The 20,518-nt window shown below is 48.2% G+C and overlaps 1 protein-coding gene across 3 annotated transcripts in view; it reads left to right on the top strand.

Annotated features, from left to right (window-relative positions):
- ALPK2 (alpha kinase 2) overlaps nucleotides 1-20,518 on the top strand; it is a 159,792-nt gene that overhangs the window by 95,677 nt on the left and 43,597 nt on the right. For all 3 annotated transcript variants that reach the window (XM_022584377.2, XM_022584376.2, XM_022584378.3), the window contains exons 5-6: nucleotides 9,982-13,357; nucleotides 16,229-16,376. In XM_022584377.2, the coding sequence (XP_022440085.2) occupies nucleotides 9,982-13,357; nucleotides 16,229-16,376 (3,524 nt within the window). The remainder of the gene's footprint in view (nucleotides 1-9,981; nucleotides 13,358-16,228; nucleotides 16,377-20,518) is intronic.

Raw genomic sequence — 20,518 nt, 5'->3', positions numbered from 1 at the left:
GAAAAGCGGCCCCCAAGTTCGTATGCACTTGGAACCTCAGAACGTGAGAGAAATTAGGTTCCTTGCAGATGTCACTAGTCGAGGTCCCAAGACAAAGATCCTTCTCTGGGGACACCCTGATTCCAGGCTCTGGCCTCCAGAACTAAGGGAATGTGTGTTTCTGTTAAGTTAACCAGTTTGTAGTTATTTATTTCCGAAGTCCTAGGAAGAAGCCCTAGTTGCCATCGGTGGGTACAGGGAATTACCAGAAAAAATTCTTGTCTCTCCACTTCTGCCTCAATTTTCTTCCAAAGCATCTCAGGACCGGGGGGAGCGGGGTGCCTTGGGGATGAGATGGGGATGGTGATTAGAGTTGTACGGAGGAAAGCAAACATAAAAAACAGGTGTTTGGCTTTATTTTCATTTAAGCAGGGCAGTAATCTTTAAAGTCAGGCTTTACTGAGTTTTCTAAGTTCCTTTCTTCTTAGAACAGAGTCTTACCTGCACAATCGGAAATCGGGAGTGTGTGAGGGTGCGGACGAGGGGACCCGGCCCTCAGATGCTGGGACAAAAGGGCTGACGGAGTCGGGGCTCATGGGGGCACGTAATCCCAACTCGAGTTCCCCTAACGTCGGGGTTGGGTTAGAACAAACCGAGGGAAACCGTGAGGACGGGAGCTGTTTCCCTGCTTCCCTTCTGGGACACGGGGCCTAGCCAGTCCCCACCCATCTACCAGAGGCAGCTTAGTGAGAGAGAACTGTTCTCCACTCATCCCCCAAACCGCTACATGACTGGGGACTTATGAGGAAGACATGATCAGTGCCAGAGAAAAAGCATAAAGGGAATGCGTTTGCTCACACATACAAGAAGTCCTATGTGTGAATCTTCGCCACAAGTACAAATACCAGCTCAGTGTATTTTTGCTTTCTAGCTCCAAATCAGTGAGTCCTAGACATTTTCTTTGTTTTTAAAGTCTTTCCCCCAATAACTTCAGCTTTCCAGAAGCTTCTTTGTGAATCATTCTTTTTCTATCTACAAGGGGAAAGCTGATTTCTGACGGCTCCATCAAAAGAGGTTCCTGGATTTCTAATCTGCACCTGCCCCTCCCCAGTCCCACCTTGCCTCTGACTGCCTTCATCTTTAAAGTACAGGTGTTTAAACTTAACCCCTTGGTTGCATGTTGTAAATTCACAACCCTGTTCCCCCCATCTTCAGTGCCTGATGTCCATGGTACAACCATGCTGATGTCTTCTTTGGGGATTGTATTGGGAACCTCGTCTTCTCATAGATGAAATAAGAGACACTTCTTCTCAAAAGAGAACAGGTGGCTTCCATTTCAGTCTAAAGATTGAGGCCAACACAGCACCAAGTCATTAGCGGTGAAGAAGAGTTAGTTTAGTGGCAAGTACATATTAACCAAAGCACAGGACCCTCGGGCAGGTTAGCGGGTAGAAGATCAATGTCTCGATAGAATTAGAAGAGAGCCAGACTCTGAAGGGATGGACAAACCCTCCCTGCCTCTGTCGGCAAAGGGACACGGGACCAAGAACAGATTGGTTGGATGTCCACTCCTTTGACCTATTTTTTGAGCACCTACTATGTGCCTTGCACCACGATGAGTAAGACTAACCCTGTCCTCCCCTCATGGATCTCACTGTCCAGGGAACTTTGCGTCTCCTGCTGAAGAAGCTGTCTCTGATTCTAATCAGGTAACTGTTACAGCCGGCTGGGTAACTGTGCCCTCCTAGAACTGTGCTCTTTTGGGGGATATCTTCTGTTTAACCAGAAGCCTAACCTAAGGACCTGTAGCTGTCCTGCTGCTTACTTGAAGTACATGACCTGTAAGGGACTCTTCAAGCCCCAGTCCTACATTTTTTTATTTTTGGTAATGGCCGTCCAAGACAGGCAACCTGCCTATATGCTTATGTTCAGCTTTTCCAAGTGCCAAGTAGCATCACCCCTGTACACTTTGAAGCCTCGCTGAATAGGCAAGTAGCGTAGTAACCATGACAAGTATTTCCTGTTTCTAAAGTTTACAAGAACTGGCTCTGTACCATGTATTATTGTCAGGGTAGTACGGTAACTGCTACTAGGTTTTGGTTTTGCTCACACATTCTAGAAACTGTAAAGGGAGACAGATTTTTGCGCATGTTCTTCTGGAACCTAAGGTTTAACACCACCCCTCCCCCCGCCCCTCCTTGTTATCTAGTCCGAAATCTGCAGAGAAGTTTGGTCTGTGGGAATAATGCCACAGCTGGGTATGTTCCTAGCTCAGAACCCACAGCTGGGATTCCCTCCGTGGCCTCAGGGGCCTGGAGGAGGGAATCAAGGGACTCGAGTGGGTCTAGAAGCTCTTAATTCTTTGAAAGACTGTGGGGAAAACGAGACTTTCTGGGTGAAAGAAGCCATAATTTTTCTCAACGCCAAAAAGGATTTAGCACATTTAGAGGCTGACAGCTGCTGGTCTTCCCTTGTGTGGCCGTGACGGTTTTCATTGCCATGTACTAGGTCTGTGGGCCTCTAGAACGCTGCAGGATCAATTCAGGGCCCATATGCGGACACAGTGCAGCCCACAGTGCCCCAAAAAGATGGGGCACTTAGTACATAGAGGAGAGACAAGAGCTAGGAATCGGGGAGCGTTCTCCAGCCCACTCTGTCTCTTTCCTGATCCTCCCTGGGGCTGCCACTGGCTTGTCCTGAATCAGTCTACGTATGTGTCATTTCCCCTAACAACCCTCATAGGTAGTCGAGGTAGATCTAGAAGCCTTAGGAGTTAAAAGCTGGCTCTAAGTGGAAGGTGAGGTTTAAGCCTCACTTCAATGTTTGTATTGTTTCCATGGCAGCAGGTCATAGAACACCAAAGCTAGCGAGGACCAAGAGGTACTCTCCAACCCTCATTTTACTGTGGAAGAAACAGCCTCAGATCCAGTGACTTCACCAAAGCCATTTCCCATGAGGCAGTGCATCCAGGATAAACACCTGGCTTTTCTGAGGCCCCCTGCTCCATCCATCACCCTGCTCCACTTGCCTTTCACCTCGTCATCCAAGTGCCAGTCTGGGACATAGCAAGAAACACGAAGAGTGCTCAGAAATGCATGGTGGTATTCAAGAAAAATCATTAGCCTTCCCAATTCCACTTATGTTGGTATAGCTCCTAGTTGCATATGTGGAAATCAAGGCTCTCCTCTCATCGCCCGGCAAACTCTCAGATGCAGGAAAACAAAGATGCCCATATGGGAAAGGAAGACAGTTGCTTTTGTGGACCACTGTACTTGGGAGTTTACCATGAAATGGTCTTATGTGTTAGAATAGCTGGTATTTCTCCTTAACATTACACAACCCTAAGTCCCGAAGTCATACATTTCTATACCATTTTGCAAACATTAACTGAGATGCACAAAAACACAAGCTTCTGGCTTGGGCTCTGGGACTCTGGCTCACCATGTTACCAGGCAAAGATTGCACTGGTGCATGGAGCCCCTTAGCTCTAGGAAATGGTATTCGTCATGGAAACCCAGTCCTCTCCCAAGAAATCAAATTGGCGTTTTACAAACTCTTTCTTTCCCAGGAAATCAGGCAGGATTATAACCCCAGCTGGCTGAAGATTTCATGCCTCCCAGGAGGGTCTTGAATGAAGAAGGGTTGGTCAAGTGAGGAGGGTGTTTCAGGGTTTGGGGATTTTTTTTTTTTTTTTTGGCTGTGCCATGCTGCTTGTGGGATCTTAGTTCCCCAACCAGGGATCGAACCCGTGCCCTCGGCAGTGAAAGTGCAGAGTCCTAACCACTGGACTGCCAGGGAATTCCCAGGATTGGGGACTTTAGACGTGTGTCCTCCAATTTGTGTTCTTTTAACATTCAAAGCCTTCAGTGAAGCTCCTTTCTGGGCATCCCAGCAACTCCTAAAAATAAACTCAAGTTCTTGAAATGTTCTAGTTTGCCTTTAAGCTTTCTTTGGCTGGAGACCAGGCTATTTTCAGTTTCCCAGCCCCAGGTGGTATGGATTTGCTCTATCGAATGACAAATGACGCTGTGCCCTGTAGTGAGGGCTCAGCAGACACTTAGGAAAGGTTAGCCAGTGGGCGAGGCTGCAGCCAGCCCAGGCTGGCTGGGGAGTCGGGGAACTTCCATTTAAAGATTCCTGGAACCCCAGGGGGAGACTGATGTATAGATAACCATCGAAGGACATGGTGCTATTTTCATCGAGTCCAGATAAGGAACATCTAAAAAGAAACAGGAGTTAAATTGTCCCACGGGAGGACATGGCAGTCTATGGCAAGGGTGCCCAGCTGAAGCCAAGAGCTGACGGGCTTACCTCTCCTGGCTCTGGGCGGTGGGAGGACATGGCAGTCTATGGCAAGACTGCCCAGCTGAAGCCAGGAGCTGACGGGCTTACCTCTTCTGGCTCTGGGCAGTGGGAGGACATGGCAGTCTATGGCAAGACTGCCCAGCTGAAGCCAAGAGCTGACGGGCTTACCTCTCCTGGCTCTGGACAGTTGAATGTGGCCTTTAGAACCATGGCCTCTCCTTTGATCCATCTTTTCACATTTCCCCATCCTCCCACCGCCCACCTTCTACTTCACGTTCACCTTGCCCCAGGCCCTATCGATCCCTTGTCATTTTGACCAGCTCCCCAGCACCCTGTCCAGGAGCCACACCCGGTGCCCTTTGTGACACTGCCCTTCAAGCTGATCCCTGCCTGTCGAAGGGCTCCAGGTGAATCTCATGTGCCTTTTCCTTCACCCTTCAGCCATATCCTTTCCTCTAGCATCCAGTAGGAAAGCTTTTAGATGCTGTTAACAGAATAACCAACTACCAGCAGCCTCAAACATATGGACTTTTGTTGTTCCCTTCACAAGAAGTCTAGGGGTAGAAGGCCCTCGGTGTTGATCCAGTGGCTTGAGGATACCTACCAGCTCCCAAGTCCATCCTTTCTGCTCCACCAGCCGTAGTGGGCTTTTCATTCTCGTGCTGGTTGCCTTGTGACTGCAAGTTGATTGCTGCAGCACCAGGCATCACAAGTTCGTCACAGGAAGAAGGAAGGGAGTAGGCAAGGTACCTACGGTGTCTGTGCCTTCTATATAAGGAAAGCAAAGCTTCTCCGGAAGCTCCTTAGTGGAATTCCCCTTACATCATTAGCCAGAACTGACTAATGGCTATGCAGGAGGCTGGGAGCATACGTGGTTTTCCAACCTCCTCTAGTTGGAGGTGGCAAGGGAGGAGGGGGTCGAGGATCAGCAACGTCTGCCACACCTGCGCGCTCTCATCAGTAGAGAGGTCTCCTGAGACCGCACTGGACTGTCCGAGAATTATCTAAGAACTGATACCTAAGAGAGCACCCTCTGGTTTTTGCACTGCAGGGATCTTTTTTTTTTGCGGTACGCGGGCCTCTCACTGCTGTGGCCTCTCCCATTGTGGAGCACAGGCTCCGGACGCGCAGGCTCAGCGGCCATGGCTCACGGGTGCAGCCGCTCCGCGGCATGTGGGATCTTCCCGGACCGGGGCATGAGCCCGTGTCCCCTGCATCGGCAGGCGGACCCTCAACCACTGCGCCACCAGGGAAGCCCATGACTGCTTCTTTGTCAGCTTCCTCACTAGCTCTGAGGGCAGGACTTGTTATTCTTTGCTGAATTTTTTTAGAACCTTAGCACAAAGTAAGGACTCTATTACTGAGTGAATAAACATGAATGAGTACCAGCAGCGGGAGGGGTAGACCAAAGAGTAACACTTCCAAACCTGGTTTTGAAAGCACCGTGAAGCTTGAAACTTAACTCTGCTTGCACAACCGTCTCCAACCCCTCCTCTATCCAACATGCCTGATTTTACAACCACATTGTTTCCACCTGTTAGCCTTTCCAAGAAATTCTGCCTCCTAATTGTGTCTCCCGTGGATCCCATGGAAGGTGTGTTGTCTCTTCACCCACCCCATGATGTGCAGGGTTATCTTCATCATTAGAGGGAGTGTCCTGGATGCCACGAAGTGCATGACACTAATTTCAGTGACTAACAATAGAAGGTGGTATGAGATAAGATCCCTCTTCTCAGATGGCTTATAATCCAGCTGAAGAGACAAGGTGTGTGTGTGGGGGAAGATAAACAGCAGTTCTTGACAAGTTGTGCTAGTGGCCAAATGGATGGAATTTAACAAACAGTCCTGCTCCAGGAGTAAAAGGAAGGTCACCACTGATTCCTTCTCTTCCACTTGATGGATAAGATCCCTGCAGTGCGGGGCTCACAGAACAAGGGAAACGAATGTCAGCGAGTGCCAGGCACTCGACAGGATAGTGCTGACATGCGTGTGGTTAGCCTTAGAGGAAGAGACGGAGGGTCAGAGAGGCTAAAGGGGTTACATGGAGGGCTTCCCTGGTGGCGCAGTGGTTGAGAGTCCGCCTGCCGATGCAGGGGACACGGGTTCGTGCCCCGGTCCAGGAGGATCCCACATGCCGCGGAGAGGCTGGGCCCGTGAGCCGTGGCCTCTGAGCCTGCGCGTCCGGAGCCTGTGCTCCGCAATGGGAGAGGCCACAACACTGAGAGGCCCGCGTACCGCAAAAAAAAAGAAAAAGAAAAAAAAAAAAAGAGGTTACATGGGGTCACGAATGCAATATGTGATTAAGCTAAAGCCCAGGCGGCCAGTCCTGAGTCCACACACCACGATGGGTTTCCGACAAGAGCCCTAAACTCTCCTCCCCCTCACCTGAATAAGGATAATTTTCCGACATAACAAAAGCACCTGAGTCTCACCACTCACTCCGTGATGAGAATAGCTGAGCAGCAGGAGAATCGTTTGCTGGAGTTCTTTCATAATGACTTAACTAAGAGATCTCCCGCTGAAAGAAAGGTCTGACTCATTTGAAAGGTGTGAGCCTGTGGTTTCCCTTTCTCTGAGTTGGCCTCCGAGGAGGCTGCCCTTGGAACCAATGCTGTGAGCCTCAGCAAGTATGCACTGGACTGTGAAAAGCTCTGCTTTGAGAACGTCCATTGGTTACAATCACATTTTATGGGGTTTCACATCAGCAGTGAACCAATTTGTATGGCTGCTTGCTTGAACCTAACTTCCAAAAGGCCAGCAGTCTTCTGTGTTCACTGATGCTTCTCCAGTCCTTAGAACAGCTTGGTATGTAGTAGGTGCTCAGTAAATACTCAAGTGGATGAATTTTACATAGTCAAGGATTCACCATATTTCTTTATGTGTGGAGCTTCACCAGGCTATTTTAAAGTAGGATTTTAGTTTAAAAGGTAGAGAGGGGAGGAATCAGTCTACCTTAGTAGGAACAGGACTCTCCTGTAAGTCAAGGCATGATACACCATGGTTATGATATATCCCAATGACCAAACCACCTAATCAAAGCTTACTTCTCCTGTGTTTCATCCTCTCCAGGTGTATCAGCCTACAACTCTGATACGCTAGTTAGCAATAATGGGTGGGTAACGTCCCAGTTAGTAACACAGTGGCTTTTTGACTGGAGCCCTTTGGAAAAAATTGTCCAGTGCCTGGCAGAGAATTCTACACATGGCAGCTAGTCCTCAAATGTTGGGCACTGATGTTGTGATGATGACAAGATCTTAAAGGGCTGACATAGGTAGTGGAAGCTCAGGCAGGGAGGAAGGCTCAGGAGAGGGTCCTGGTGTTTTTGATCAGATAATCTCCCTACACCTCTCAAATCATGACCAGGAAGCTACTACCCATGCTTTCTATGCTTTTATGATTTTTTTTTGCGGTATGCGGGCCTCTCACTGTTGTGGCCTCTCCCGTTGCGGAGCACAGGCTCCGGATGCACAGGCTCTGGATGCGCAGGCTCAGTGGCCATGGCCCACGGGCCCAGCCGCTCCGCGGCACGAACCCGTGTCTACTGCATCGGCTGGCGGACTCTCAACCACTGCGCCACCAGGGAAGCCCTATGCTTTCTATGCTTTTAATAGTTCAGTAGATTTGTGCTATAGCTCAAAAAAACAAAACAAAACAAAACAAAAAACCCAAATTAGCAAACGAAAAGAACATTCTCTACACGTTATAGATGTTCAGGTATAGAGGGGAAACCATGAACACATTAAAGTCCTGGACACTTAAAAAAACAAAAACAAAAAAACAAAACTTATTTACCAGATATTTCTTTTCCCTCTTCCATTTTCATATGATGGAAAAAAATATAGAGAGTTCCTTTAGAAACACAGGATGTGAACCAGTAGTGCTTCTGCTTGTGGCTAGAAGCCTCTTAAAAGAGAGTTGTCCCACAGACAGAAGCAGATGAAAGCTCAAACCCTTTCAGATTTAGAGGTTTAATGGGTGAAGCTGAGTAGATCTGACTCGTGCGTGGTGTTCATTCATTTACTGATTCTTTCAAGAAGTGTTTATGGAGCCCCTGCTAGGTGCCAACCACTGTACCGGGCCTTAAACAGCCTAGAATGGGAGCTCCCTGCAGATGGGCATTTAGCCTGTATTGTATCCCATCACCTGGGATACTTTCTAGCACGTTGGAGGTATTCAATAAATATTTGAATTGATAAATGGTCCTAGCACTCACGGAATTTATAGCACAGGAAACTAAATTTCTTATTCAGCACTTTTATGCCAACCAAATGAGTTAAATGAACATCAGGGTACCTTGCAGGAGGAAAGGAGAGGTGAATCATTGGCTGCAGGCAGCCTTGGGGAGTGTGGAAAACAGGAGTGGTACGCTGTTGTCCTGTTTCCTACTGACGGTGTGTAAAGGGATTGACTGATTTTCACACGTGATTGATGGGAATAAGCGTCAGGACCCTGGAGCTACGTGTATTTCAGCTCTACGTTGTTGTGCGCTGGGGGAGAGACTCTCCTCCCCTCTGTAAGCCCAGTCATCGATTCCCGCACATTTGAACGGGGCTGCTTCAAAGCAGGAGTCCTGGGGGCAAAGAAGGAGGTGCTTGCCCCAAATCAGCGATTCCCTTCTCCTTGGCTGGGCGTAATTCTGATATGTTTCGAAATAATCAATGAGCTAAAAGTTTCAAGAGGCAAGAATTTAGACTGAGTTTACTTCTTTGAACAACATCCAGTGTTGCAGGACAGTCAGATAGTCCCAGGACGGGTTCACTCCTCCAAAAGTGAGATTTATTCTGTCCTCCCCCTTTCCTCACTTTCTCTTTCCCTGTCTGTATATCGCTTCCCCCAAACCCTAGAAGTCCTGAACCCCCTACTTCTTGTGGATATGGTTTGCCTGCCACAGGGCATCTGTCTTAAAGTGGGTGAGGCACTTCAAGATTTTATAACCTTCCTGGGACAGAAATGATTGGCAGTGCTGAAGGCCAATCACAACTCCATTACTTCATTAGAGATGGGTTCAAAAGACATGCCTCTTTAGTAATTAACCAGCAAGATGGCCTACTCAGGGGACAAAGTGTGCTCATTGCTGCTTTACAAGCACTGCATATATATATATATTTTATGAGGTACACGGGCCTCTCACTGTTGTGGCCTCTCCCATTGGGGAGCACAGGCTCGGGATGCGCAGGCTCAGCGGCCATGGCTCACGGGCCCAGCCGCTCCACGGCGTGTGGGATCTTCCCGGACCGGGGCACGAACCCGTGTCCCCTGCATCGGCAGGCGGACTCTCAACCACTGCGCCACCACGGAAGCCCAGCACTGCATATTTTGTTATGGTTATGTGAAATTTCCTTCTGAAAAGATTCACAAGCTCTTGTGACGATCAAAGAAGTTAACATGTAATTTAACATGTAATTCCATCTTTTTTTTCCTGCGAGATGGGCAAGAAATCATTACATGATTGTCAGGAGGCCTTTTGCTTTTAATGGGGAATTTGACCAAGGACCCCCTGGAACATACAGTTGCTTAAACTTTTCTTCAGGATGTCTCTAATAGCTAGAGTTTGGGGATTCGTGTTTAGATCTCAATCATTCCTTCTCATTGTCTGAGATTATAGTCATCAAGGATTAACACTCTTGGGATTGCAGTTATGCCCTGTTGTGGGATCTCCCAGGAACAGTTCTACTAATATCACTTTTCATCTTCTAGGTGCAAATTCAGGAAACAGTCAGGGAGCAAATCTCTCTCAGCCAAATGCCAGCTTTCTCAGAGCCTACTGGGGAGGAGTCTGCATTTACTATGACCACAATAGATTCCTTCTCCAATTTAGGAGGGATCGACACGAAAAATGCATCATTGGCCCAACACCTGGAGGTAGAAAGGTGTACCCAAGGCCCACGGCACGAAGAAAACCAAGATGGAGAAGACAGCACACCTGGATGTCCCTGGGGAGACCTAGGGTGTGAGCTGAGCATCCCAGAAGCCAATAGTGAAAATATGCCCCGCTGTGAGCCGTCGGCGCGTCTCCCCCAGGAGAACAACGCTGACCCCGGGGAGCCCCGGGCTCCCTCTCTTGCTTCCCCTGAATTTGTACATACCGTCCCCACCTTGGAAACTGCGTGTGCTGGGCCAAGAGACAGAGTAACAGCGTGTGTGCTAGGCCGTCCTGAAGCAGGTGACCAAGAAGCGTGTGATACTGTGAGCTCTCCTGTTGGAGCCCCAGCTGGTAAATATTTGCCTCAAGAAATTTGCTCCGTGGACTTCGAGCTGGCAGGTCAAAGCAAAGCATCTGATCTGTGTTCTTCTGATGACAAGGCACTGGATATTCTTTCTCAGACACAAGGTTCTGAGCCTCCACAGTCTATATACGGAAGCAGCAATGAGAGAACCTCTGCAGTGTTCCCTCTTTTTATCAGTGCTCTCATCTGGAACATTTCACAGAAAGCCAGTAAAGGTGCCACTGGGGAAAATCTCTCCAAGGTGGAGGGTTCCACCTCCATGTTGGCCTCCATGGTAAAGGCTGGTCAGGGGGCGCTGAGCCCCAGTCACTCAGGTGGGCTCGAGGGAAGACAGCCTCTGTCTTCTGAGAATGACTCTTTGGAATGGTCTAAAGAAGGTGGTGATGAGAGCTCTAGCTCCAGTGCCCCGGTCACTGCAGACACACCAGCCAGTCATAGTTCAACAGCGAAGTTTCCTCAGGAGAAGCCAACAACATTAATTGCTAATCTTGAGTGTTTTGAGGTGACTGGGGAGAGTGGGGACACATCCACTGGTACCATTGCCACCAAAGGCCACCCACCCAAATACCTCCCTGTTTCAGTTGCTGGGAACAGCCATATAGGTGGCCCTGACGAGAGCTCACCTCGGGCACCAGATGACAATTTTTCTCAACTTCCTTCCAACACACAGTTGGGTCATATTTTAAATGGTTCTACAACTGCATCTTCAAAAGGGCTAGCGTGCGTGGCTCCCAGTGGACCAGGAATCCACGTCCACGTTCCTCAGCTCCCAGAGGGAGAGGACTTCTGTAGCAATTCCCCTCTTCAGATTGATAACCAGTCTGGAAAGAAGAGCCAGACCACGGGCAGAGTAGACATCAGGAGCCTTGAAGAGAATTTCCAAGAAAAAGGAAGTGAGACAACACAGAGGGTCCAGCAGGGTTCTCTTGACGATAATTTCCAAGAAAGCTTGCCCATGACGTCTGCTGTACCAGGGGAAATAAACCTGGTACTCTTGGACCACTCATCGGCCAACTCCAGGGAGGGAAGGGAACAGAGCTCAGGCTTGGGGACTCATGTGCCCATGGTGGCTGAATCTATAACGGAAGATGATAGCCAGGCTCTGAGTAATGTTCCGTCTCCCTCTAATACCCTTCTGGGGGAGCCTAAAGAGAGCGGTCCAGGATATTGGGAAGCAGGTAAACAGGTGAAGATTATCACTCTAGAGGCTTCCATTTCAGAAACCTGGCCACCAAGACAACTGACAGATTCTAAGTGCAAGGAGTCAGAACCTGGTCTCATCCCTGGTAGGGTCCGGGCTGTATCTGACCTTCTAAAGACTGATGCTGCCGGGCCTGAACTGGACCCCTCTGAGACAGCATCAGCCTGTAGTCCTCAGGCTGAGTCCAGCTCAGCAATTGCTAATAACAGAGAAATCCATAAAGGTGAAGACCTAGCTGGCCATGCAAACTGGAGTTGTCTTTCCTCCCAGTGTTTGAGCCAACCCAGACTCCTGGAGTCCTCCGTGGACCCTGTAGATGAAAAAGAATTATGTGTCACAGACTTGCTATCAGAGGCTTCCAGAACTGGAAGGAAGGAAAACGTTAAGAGTGTAAGTCAAAACCAAGAGGAAAGCCAACTCAAGATGGATCGCCCTTCCTTCTTTAAACAGTTCCTGACCTGCCCTAAAATCTTAGAGTCCTCTGTAGATCCCACTGATGAAACAAGTGTGGAGTGGGCCAGGGTGGAAACACCAGAGCCTTCTGAATCCACACTGGGGGCCATCAGAGTGGAGAGTAAATTGAATGATGGAAACTTGGGCCAGAGAGTAGAAGTCCAACCATCCATCTTGCAAGTTCCGTGCCCCCAGCAAAGTGGGGAAGCCATTCCAAGAGAAAACACCATCAGCCGAGACCAAGGGCACAGTGGGGGAGAGGGGGCGAGACAAAGACAACATGACGGAGCAAAGGGGGACGTACAGTCTGCCATTTTGCCTGTCCCGGGTCCTGTCAAAGGTGGGGAAACGACCCCAACGGGACGCGGCAGAAGCCAAATACAAGAAGGCAGTGAGAGGCGCTTAGCGGAGTCTGAACAAAGTAAAAATAACAAAGCAGAATTAGTTTCTCCCACTTTACCTCTTTCTAGCGGTCTTGCAAGAATGACTCCCGCCTCTGGAGTTGATACTCACGGCTCCACAAGTCAAAGTCATGAGCTCCCTGAGAATGATTTAGTGGAGCCCAGGAACCATCAATGTGCGTTTTCTGACTTAAAGGAAAGGGGAGCTATTGAGAGCGAGTGTGGGAAACATGTGCCCCCTTCTAGTGGTCTCACTTGGGGGCTTTTTACTTCATCTCTTGATGGAAGCATCACAGGCTTTTCAAGAAGCCACAGAATTGAGGAACATAAAATAGAGGAGCCCCCAGTTGGGGAAACCAAACCCACAAGCACATCTGGCTCCCCAGCAGCAACACTCATGTCCAGAGAATGTGCATCAGAGAAAGTTCCTAAGATGCTGCAGGACCCCTGCCAGCAGGGCTCCACCCTTGGCCGTGGGAAAATGTCATGGGAGGAGAAGGTCCTCCCTGTGGTGGCCCAAGCTGGCTGCCTCCCCAGGGCCCCTCCAGCAGTGACTGGGTCAGAGGAGGTCAAGGGGAAGCAAGAAACCCCAGAGAGTGGACATGTAGCTGAGGGAGTAAAGAAGAAAATTCTGTCCAGGGTGGCCACCCTGAGGCTGAGACTGGAAGAGAAAGAAAACGCCAGAAAGAACTCGATCTTTCTTAAAAAGAGTCCTGAACTCGAAACATCGGTATCACGCACAGATGAGAAAAAAGACTCCAAAAGACCACCTTGCAAAAGCGAAGGGACAGGTGAGGCTGTGTTGCTTCCTATCATTGTTAACGTTTGGGTTTGTTGACCTGATGTCAAGTTCATGTGTCCTCCTGAGCCCTTGCAGTTAAAGTGCGTGTCCACTGGGGAGGCGTCGGATGCTATGGCTGTGACCTGTGGCCTGGCATGTAGGCCTTTGGGTCTCAAACTTGAGTGGCCTCAGGATCCCCTAGAGGGCTTGTTAAGACAGGTTGCTGGGCGCAACCCCAGAGTTCCTGATTCCGGAGAAAGTGCATTTTTACGAGTTCTTGAGTGATGTGCTGGGAGGACCACTGATGTAGGCTGCCTTGTAGGTATGCTTAACTGAGGGAGCGTGATTACTACGCCTTTCTGTTTAATTATCCTTCAAAAATTTTTTTAAAGAAACAGAAGCATTAATCAGTGTAGCTAATTAGTGTAATTAAATAGACCACATGCTAAACAGGATTCACAGAAAAACATTTAGGTACAGTCCAGCAGTCTCCGTTTAATCTTTTTTTTTTTTTCATTTGAAGTGACTGATTGGATGTTGGGTTTTCTTCCAAATTTGAGTATAAAGTTTCTTTCCAACTTGCCCTCCCCTTTGAGCCGGAAGTCCCCCCCGGGTCTCTGTTCCAGGTTTCAGACCACTTGAGGCTCAGAGCCCCGGTAACTGCAGTCAACTCTGCTTCGCCTGGGGAACCGAGTCAATGCCAAACTCCGTCCCATCACCCAGATTTCAGCCTCTTCTTCCTGAGCTCTTTCCCTTCCCATTGCAGAAGAGATTGCAGCCAGGTAAGGTGCCTGCCCGAGCTGGAGCAGAGCGCTGCGGCCTTCCCTAACCCAGGGGGAGAGACTTTTCCTCTTACCTCAGTGCTTACTGTTGTTCCCAGACCTCAGCAAACGGGCCCACAGCACCTGCTGCTGAAAAGATCAAACACAAAACTGCTTTCCGAGTTTTAAAACATATTTAAAGAGAATGAAACCATGTTTTCAAGAGATCTCAAGTGGTTTCAGCCCAGAGGAAAAAAATCTTAATTTGGAATTCTTGTCTGTTTCTGTGGGAGAAAGGACCATCCAGGTGCCGTTGGAGGATTTGATCTCCGGAGCTGCCTCTCCAGGCATGAAGGGCTGCAGCCACAGGGAGCACAGCCTTCTGGGGGTGGGGTGGGTAGGAGTTAGGAGTGTGTGTGTGTTGGGATGTTAGGGATGACTTGGATAACTCTGAAAGAAATAGAACTTGAGTAAACTTTTTTTCCACATTCAAAGTTTAGTACAACCAAAGCTTTATAGTCACAGGGGACTTCTCTATCCTTTACCCTCAACACTTGGCCAGAATATACACCGCAGATAAACCTAGCTTCCCTCTCGAGCCTCCTTTTAGCTCCCTCTGTTTTGTTTTGTTTTTTTCCCTCCATCCCACACAGACAGGTGTCCTTTCCCAAAGCCCTGAGGCCTCCTGACCAAGCCAGCTTCCTATCCTAGACCCTCATTTAGCTCTGCCCATTTTATGCCTTTCCCTGAATTCCCCTCCTCCAATTTTGTCTTCAGAACTTACAACGGGTTGTGGACAGGGTTGGCAGCCTTAGGAACACTTAGGTATCAGCAAATCACCCAGGAAGGGCCCTTGAGGAAATATGTCCCAGGTGGGGCAGTGGGCTTGGTCAAGACTCTAGAGAAAGAGCTTGACACCATGAGCCAGAGCACCTAGCACCGGGAGCTAGGTAGGGCCAGATGAAGTGAAATGAGTTTTGCCGTCAGTAAGGACTTGGTATATTTAATCTTTCTCCCATAATATTGTTAGTACCCTGAGCTACTCTCTAATGCAAGAATTTGTTACCCAAGCGCCCCATTATTACTTCCTGGGAAGAAAACAAGCTTTTTAATACGCACTGTTATCCAAGCCAAGTCTGTTGCCAAGAGATGGGAGGCACATTTAACACATTAACGATTTCACAGTAGTGGAATCTGAGGCAGCAGAGCAAACAAAGCATCGGTATTGATGACTTTTGGCTTGGCTGTGGATTCTATAACATTTTGTTACCAAAGCTGTGTAATTTTGAAACTCAGTGTGAAATAGACCGACACCACGTTTCCAGTAACCTCTACCTGCCAAATTATTCTGACCACCTGGCTGTGTCAGCCATCCTCCTCTTGTCTAGGCTGCCGCCCAGTGGCTGCCCTGAGTAATTACACATTTACCTGGTGTGCCACCCTCTCGTCCCTTATTTAAAAAGAGCTCAGCCTAACCCCTGGGAATTGTGTATTGCTCCTATTTCATTCAAGTAGACAGTTCTCTTTCGCTAATGAAATTGATATCCTAATGGATTGCAGTGATGTCCGATATCTTTCTGCAAAGATAACTGTGATCAAGGGGAAAGATGGATGAATATTCTTCAGCAAATGACTTACTGTTGTTGCCTTTTACACCTGGGGGCTTAGCCACATTATTCGGCTAGTCCAGATTTTATTCTACTTCCTAACCCCCAGCTTTAATTTTGACGTGGATCATCTGGTAGTCATCTAAAAGCATCTTTATTTGGCCCAGATCCTATAGACTCGGTATCTACAACCCCCATCCCTCCCGTCAATTTTTTTAAAGTTTCAAGTTCTGTTTCACTTTGTGCATTGCAGACCTCACTCAGGAATTTTAAGTAATGAAAAGTGGGAGTTTCCTATTACTGACTTGTTCATTTTCTATCTGTTTAGGAAAGTGCCGTCTCCCCTCAGACACCAGATTCCCTCACCCACCAAATGGAGGGTAATAATTATTATCCCTGTCTCTTGGGATTGTAGTGAGAATTAAATGTGATAAAATGGGAAAGTCTCTTGCCCACCCTAAAGCTCTCTGCAATTCTTATAAGAACACTGACCTACAAGTTTCTTGTTTCCAGCTCCAGTATTACTGAAAAAGATCCAGGCTGAGATGTTCCCCGACCACTCTGGAAATGTAAAATTAAGCTGCCAGTTTGCAGAGATTCATGAAGATTCTACTATCTGGTGGATGAAAGATTCAAAGTCGATAGCCCAAGTGCAGAGAAGGTGCGATATCCACCCCACCCCCACCCCCCGGTTACTTTTCACAGTTGGTTGTTTATTTCACAACATGGTTCTAAAGGAAAATAGTAAATTATAGGAAGTAAAAGGAAGATTGAAGCAGAAACTCCACACCCAAAGTATCCAGGAAGAGTAAGTAACAAAAGGACAGATACCTGGACAGGGAGGATGGTGAAGCGTTCTTGCCTTGCCTCGGCTACCATCATGTTTGTTGGCCTTAGGAAGGCACAAACCTTTCATCACATTTTTTAAAATCAGGGGAACCTGTCCAGTCATCTTCTAGTCTGAGGTCCTGTGGTCCCAAGATTAAAGAGCTCTCTTTTATATGCCCGTGCATTTTGCTGTTTTCATAAATTCCCATTAACCTAACAAAAAGCTAAGAAGGTAAATCAAAAGGAAAAAACAATCCGTGAGGTTACAGAAAAGTGGCATCTACCCAGGGTGGTAAGCTGCCCTCTCTAAGATGGGAAAACCAGTTTATATCTGGGGCCATAGGTTAGAGGAGCTGAAGGGGAGGAGAGGAGAGATGAGTGAGCATCATTGCCAAGGATACCCTGTGTGCAATGAACCTTCCTCAAGAGGCTTTCCAGCAATAAATGCTTGCTCGAGTGAACTGGTGAATCAAGCTTCGCCTTTTGCACCTGAGGAGGTGTGACTCATTCTAGAAACAGATGCCCTGGTTCGATGGAAACCAGCCTAACTCAGACAATTCTCAGAAGCTCCTTTCTGCCAAAGGAGGTCCTAGTACAGCTCCCTGAGTCATGGGAAGTGTTCTTAACCCACTAATCTTATCACAGATAGGCTGAAAACGTGAGAGAAATCAGTTTCCTGTAAAATCAAATCAAATGTCTGCTTGGAACACATCTGGTAATTGTTCCAAATGCAACGATGGGAGACTTGAGCTATAGTTTCATGTCTGTAACATCACGCCAGAAAAATCCAACTAGTTATCTAGTTATCATCTCCTATAACTATGATTGTAATAAAGCTGCTTTGCCTAAAAGGCCGTCATTACCCTGCTTGTCTTATGCAAGGCTTAAGAATCACAATGAAGAATAAATGGCTTGATCATTACCCTGCTTGTCTTATGCAAGGCTTAAGAATTACAATGGGGGCTTCCCTGGTGGCGCAGTGGTTGAGAGTCCGCCTGCCGATGCAGGGGACACAGGTTCGTGCCCCGGTCCGGGAAGATCCCACATGCCGCGGAGCAGCTGGGCCCGTGAGCCATGGCCGCTGAGCCTGCGCATCCGGAGCCTGCGCATCCGGAGCCTGTGCTCCGCAACGGGAGAGGCCACAGCAGTGGGAGGCCCGCGTACCGCAAAAAAAAAAAAAAAAAAAAAAAAAAGAATTACAATGAAGAATAAATGGCTTGATTTTTTTAAAAATCAAGGTGGTTTCCTAGAGCTTTATTTAAAAAAAAAAAAGTGCTAATTATTCATTTAAAGTACTTTCCGTGGCCATCAGCCAAGAAAATGAACCAGCGTTTTTTGCTCTTGATCTAAGCTGAAAATTGGCACTTGAATCTTTCAGGTCCCTTTTCCATCTGAGGTGTCTTTAGAGAACCTAGCCTCCCTCTAGAAAGTGTGTGACCTCAGTAGGCACGCCATCTACTAATGACACGTGGCCAAGGCCTTTAAGTTCTTGGTGAGCTTGGCTTCATTCTTCTTGGTAACACTGTCTGGCTTAGGCGCACCCATGTGCCCTCCCTGTGCTACCACTGGAGATTTGGGAGTCATAACTCCTTTGATATTAAGTCATTTATATTTCAGGTGGATTTTCAAACGTTATCAAATTTTCACCCCTAATTCCGGTTGCATGTTTCCTTTTTTTTTTGCGGTATGTGGGCCTCTCACTGTTGTGGCCTCTCCCGTTGCGGAGCACAGGCTCCGGACGCGCAGGCTCAGCGGCCATGGCTCACGGGCCCAGCCGCTCCGCGGCATGTGGGATCTTCCCGGACCAGGGCACAAACCCGTGTCCCCTGCATCGGCAGGCGGACTCTCAACCACTGCACCACCAGGGAAGCCCTGCATGTTTCCTTTACATGTCCCTCCAAGAAATCTCTCACTGCCTTGTCAAGATATAGTTATCAAAAAGTTGATCTGTCAAACAAATGTAACAGGAACATGTAACAAAGATCTTCCTTCTCTAACTCATTAAATAAAGAGTAAGATGGGAAAGCTGTTTAAAGGAACATCTGAGGAATGAATTTATACAGTTAATCAGGCAAAAGAATGCTGGAATGTTTGCAAATGGATACGAAACTTGTTAATGTTCAACAGGTAATAAACCTTGGGAGTTATCTTTTGTAGGTTTCTGTCCAGGAGAAGTTATAACTGGGTGGGTTCTATTGGGTTGACCAAAAAGTTCGTTCGGGTTTTTCTGTAACATCTGACAAAGATGTTTAAAGAGTAAATAGCAAAGTCCGACAGAGGGGCATCTGCTATAACTAACTTCTCCTTGGGTGAGCCCATTAACCAGTGACACACAAAGGACACTCAATCATCCTTTCACCTTTGTCCCCAAGTTTAGGATACTTTTCCTTAATAGGCTAAATTTTGGAAATTAGGTGTCAGGACACGTTCTTGTGGCTAGGACAAGGTGAATGTTCTCTGAGGAAACCAAGAAGAAAGTGGTAGCTTGTGCAATGGCTCCATGAAGATCTCAAGCTGGCACCCTTCACTGCTACCTTGGCCGTCAGCACCTCCTTGGTAACCAGGAACCCATTCTCCACTCTGGGGAGAGAGGTGCTTGGGAGTGGCCTGGGCGTTAGAAAGGGCCATTGTCCCCATGGAGTGGATTGGCTGAAAGCTGAGCACAGATCACATCATTGCTGCCGGACAAGCAGGGAGGGAAGAGCTGGCTGCCATTAGAGGCAGGTTCTCCTTGGTTGGCCATTGGAAGGACGTCTCCACCCAGGCTGGAAGGTGGGCAGTGGGTGCTGGCAATCCTCACCCCTGCTCCCTGGGGCTGCTGATGGATTCTGGGCTCTTCTGAGAAGCCCCCAGTTTACATGCCCTTCCCCTCCAGCCGATTTAGTTCTTGGCTGTGTTAACTCTGGTCACACTTGGAGCTTCTTTTGCTTGCACTTGTCTCCCCAGCTAAGCTCCACTCCTGTTTGGCCCTTTGTGCATTTGGCCGTTCCTCCCCGTAAAAGCAAAAACCTGTGTCCCTTACAGGGTAAAAGAATATGAAACCGAGCTTTCCCCCTATTGATTCAAAAAGGTGCAAGACCACTTCTTTTCACTTCTCACAGTTTATATGGGTATTTTCGGTTTGTCTATCTCCTCCCAGACTGTAAGACCCTCACGGGTGAAGACCGTGCCTTTTTCCCCATCACCAGATCCCCCGCTACTGGGCACCCAGCCTGACCCCCGCTGATGGCTCAGGGCCACTCCCCAGACTAGACCCCTCAGTCAGGCTTCACGTGCCAGGCGTCAGTTGCTACTCATGCACACCCAGGAGGGGATCTTGCTCTTTCCTCTTTCCCAGACGAGGAAACTGAGGGCGAGAGACCAGAGCTCAGCTCAGGATTTGAATCCAGGTCTTTGTGACTCCTCAGCTACCCCTCGTAGAAGAAGGCCTCTGTGGGCCAAGACAGAAAAAGGCCGCCGAGATTTTGTGCCAAGCATCAGGATTTCTTGGCCGGAAGGAACTGGTCACGGGACCATTCTAGTTCAGCCGCCAGCCTTTCTGGCCGATCTCGACTGCCCCTTTCAGGGACACAAACGCTGTGCTGATCAACAGGCCGCTAGAGGAGGATACGGCACGTCCCCCCACCCTCCCCCCGGTGACTCTTGGTATTTGGCAGCCTGTCCAGGAAGTCTTCCCCTTATAACTGGGCTTGTTCACGTCCACTTTCAACCATACATTCAGGATGTGCTTGGAGGAAGTATTATGATTTAGTGGACTTTGTTTTAAGCCACGGGTACATTCCAGAAGAGGCATGTGTAACTCGGAGGCTTGAAGTCTACTGAAAAGCTGAACGATAACGAATACTTCTGTTGACTATGCAAACTGAGATGAATGGATTTTGCTGTTGAATTGTGAAATGAACCAAAATATACACTGCACACACGTGACCTTGGTGAATATCTAACAAAATTCACCATCTAGAACAAAACTAGAAT

Source organism: Delphinapterus leucas, chromosome 14 (genome assembly GCF_059928025.1).
Source record: "Delphinapterus leucas isolate spDelLeu-1000000601 "Yukka" chromosome 14, BTC_Dleu_Yukka2, whole genome shotgun sequence".
Lineage (NCBI taxonomy): Eukaryota > Metazoa > Chordata > Mammalia > Artiodactyla > Monodontidae > Delphinapterus > Delphinapterus leucas.
Note: the sequence above shows the minus strand (reverse complement) of the source record. Positions and strands in the feature narration are given on the sequence as shown.